The sequence below is a fragment of the Leucopleurus acutus genome, assembly GCF_964270905.1.
Source record: "Leucopleurus acutus genome assembly, chromosome: 1".
Classification (NCBI taxonomy): domain Eukaryota; kingdom Metazoa; phylum Chordata; class Mammalia; order Artiodactyla; family Delphinidae; genus Leucopleurus; species Leucopleurus acutus.
Window position 1 is genome coordinate 132,455,086 of NC_139142.1, and position 2,905 is coordinate 132,457,990.

General features: G+C 36.8%; 1 protein-coding gene across 1 annotated transcript; it reads left to right on the top strand.

Annotated features, from left to right (window-relative positions):
* Positions 1 to 2,145: 2,145 nt before the first annotated feature.
* Positions 2,146 to 2,507, top strand: LOC309970029 (large ribosomal subunit protein eL33-like; the record flags this gene model as incomplete). Its single annotated transcript, XM_082852201.1, has 1 exon — positions 2,146 to 2,507. Exon 1 carries the CDS (start codon positions 2,175 to 2,177, stop codon positions 2,505 to 2,507), a length of 333 nt encoding a protein of 110 aa, XP_082708327.1. The 5' UTR covers positions 2,146 to 2,174.
* Positions 2,508 to 2,905: the final 398 nt, after the last annotated feature.

Here is a 2,905-nt window from a genome sequence, read left to right on the forward strand (position 1 = left end):
GTGGGCTCAGTAGTTGTGGTGTGGGCTTAGTTGCCCCATGGCACGTGGGATCTTAGTTCCCTGACCAGGGATCAAACCTGCATCTTCTGTACTGGAAGGTGGACTCTTAACCGCTGGACCACCAGGGAAGTCCCCCAAACTTACTGGTCTTGAACATAGGGGGTTTTTTTCCCCCAAAAGATTTTCCCATTTTGTAGTATCCCTGTATTGCCCACCAGTGTTTTCCCTAGCTTAACTCCCAGGGAGCAGGCAGCCAGATATGGACCCACCAGGCAGGAGACTGGAGATTTCTTCTCAGGTGAAACTTGCCCAAGGGAAATGGCTTAAGAGATTGACAGTTGAAGGTCACCTAAATAAACAGTGGGGTCTCTGCCTAGTTATCCTGCCTGAAGCCTTTTAATCAATAATCCTCTTCTCTCTCTCACTCACACACACAGATTTTCCAATTAGCTTTTTCATGTTTCACTCTTAAATAAGGCTAATATTAAAATAATATTAAATAAAGCAAATTCAAATAATTGAGGAAAAGTCTCTGAAAGATAGCAGCTAATACACACAAAACAATGAACTCAAAGAAAATAGAGAAATACAGAAAAGAGGAGGAAAAAAGATATATTCTATGGTTAATCTTCAGGAAGAGAAAATAATGTATCCATGAAAAAAGAACAGGATGCTAAAAAAAAAAAGCATTTGTAAAACAATAAAGAGCCCTTGGGATTAAAAATGTGACAGCTCAGTAAAAGAGTTAGAAGATAAAATTTAGGAAATCTCTCAGAAAGTAAATAAACAAGACCCCCTCATAACTTTTGGTTGAAATCTGGCATTTAAATGCACTTACTTTATCAATCAAAAATTATTTAGGAAGCCTTGGTTTAGGAGATCAATTTTTCAGTATTTCCTCCTCAATCAACATCTCTGGCTTCTCAGACATGAAGAGACTCCACCCTCCCTTTCTTGTGTTTTGACTTCCAAGAGTTACTTACTTCAAGTGTAGAGGTATTTTTATGGATGAGTCCATAAAGTCAAATGCTGGTTTCTGGCTAATAAGTAAAGTATAACTGACTAAGAAATAGATAACCCAATAAAAAAGTCCAGAAACAGACCCAAGTATATATTTGAATGTAATACCTGATAAAATTAGCATTTCAAATCAAAGGAGAAAGGAAGGGCTATTCAATAAATGGTACTGAGACAATTGACTAAACACCATTTTCCATTTGGGACAGCCATTTAAATTATATTGCTACCTTACTCCTTACTCCAAAATAAGTTCCAGGTGAATAAAAAACTCAATATAAAACATGAAACCATAAAAGTATAGAAAGAAAATATAGGTGACTATGTTTATCATCTTAGAATGAGGAAGGCCTATCTAAGCATGTCATGAAATATAGAAACTGTAAAGGCAAAGACTGATAAATTTGCGTACATAAAAGTTTTAAATTTCTATAAAAGAATAAACATATTTAAAAGGCAAAATAAACTAATAAAAATAATTTCAGCATGTATGATAGATAATTGGTTAATTTCCTTAATGTACAAAATGTTCACACAAATGAATAAGAAAAAAAAAAACCCACCCAAATGTATCAGTCAGGATCCAGTCAGAAAAACAGAAACCATGCCAGGTAATTCAAACAGGGAAAATTAATGCATCTGGTTACACGAATGTTGGAGGGTCAAAGACAATTGGGTAATAGATTGAAAATTAATACCATAGAGAGCTCATAATGTTAATTTATAAAGAACACCTACAAGTCAAAAGGAAAAAGACCAACAACTTCACATAAAAATGGGCAAAGTATATGAAAAGAAAAGTCATAGTTAAGAAAATACAAATGGGGGACTTCCTTGGTAGTCCAGTGGTTAAGAATCTGCCTTCCAATGCAGGGGACTCGAGTTTGATCCCTGGTCGGGGAACTAAGATCCCACATGCGGCGGGGAAACTAAGCCTGCGTGCCATAACTACTGAGCCCATGTGCTCTACAGCCCACGCGCCACACCTAAAGAGAAGTCCACACGCTGCAGTGAAAGATCCCGTGTGCCTCAACTAAGTAAGACCTGATGCAGCCAAATAAATTAATTAATTAGGGAGGTGTGTGGCGCTCCCGCAGCTGAACTTTGGGGGCAAATAAGTGGGGCCTGCTGGGAACAGGACTTCTAAAACGACAAATATGTCTGGAAGGCTGTGGTCCAAGGCCATTTTTGCTGGCTATAAGTGGGGTCTACGGAACCAGAGGGAGCACACAGCTCTCCTGAAAATTGAAGGTGTATATGCTCGAGTTGAAACTGAATTCTATCTAGGCAAGAGATGTGCTTATGTGTACAAAGCAAAGAACAACAGAGTAACTCCTGGTGGAAAACCTAACAAAACCAGAGTAATCCGGGAAAAGATAACTCATGCTCTTCGAAACAGTGGCATGGTTTGTGCCAAATTCCGAAGCAACCTTCCTGCTAAGGGCATTGGATACGGAATCCATGTGATGCTGTACCCTTCAAGGATTTAAATTTACTGAAAAGTAAGTAAATAAAAGTGTGGATTTGTTCCCTTGTATTTTTGTTTAATTAATTAATTAAAAAGAAGAAAATACAAATGGGTTTTAACACATGAAAAGATGCTCATTCAAAAGAAAATAAAAATTAAAACTATAATGAGATGATATTCTTCATTTATCATTTTGGAAAGATCAAAAGCCATTAAAAACAACAAGTACCGACTCAGAACCATCCAAAATAATTGAAGTGGAAAAAGCAAGTTGCAGAATGGTGTGACAATCTGTGTCCCAAAAAAGGGAGAATAAGAATATATATTTACAATACATACAAGCACATATATAATAAACGCTATATATGCACACAGTATATATATACACACACACATACATACATACAATAATAATCTCTG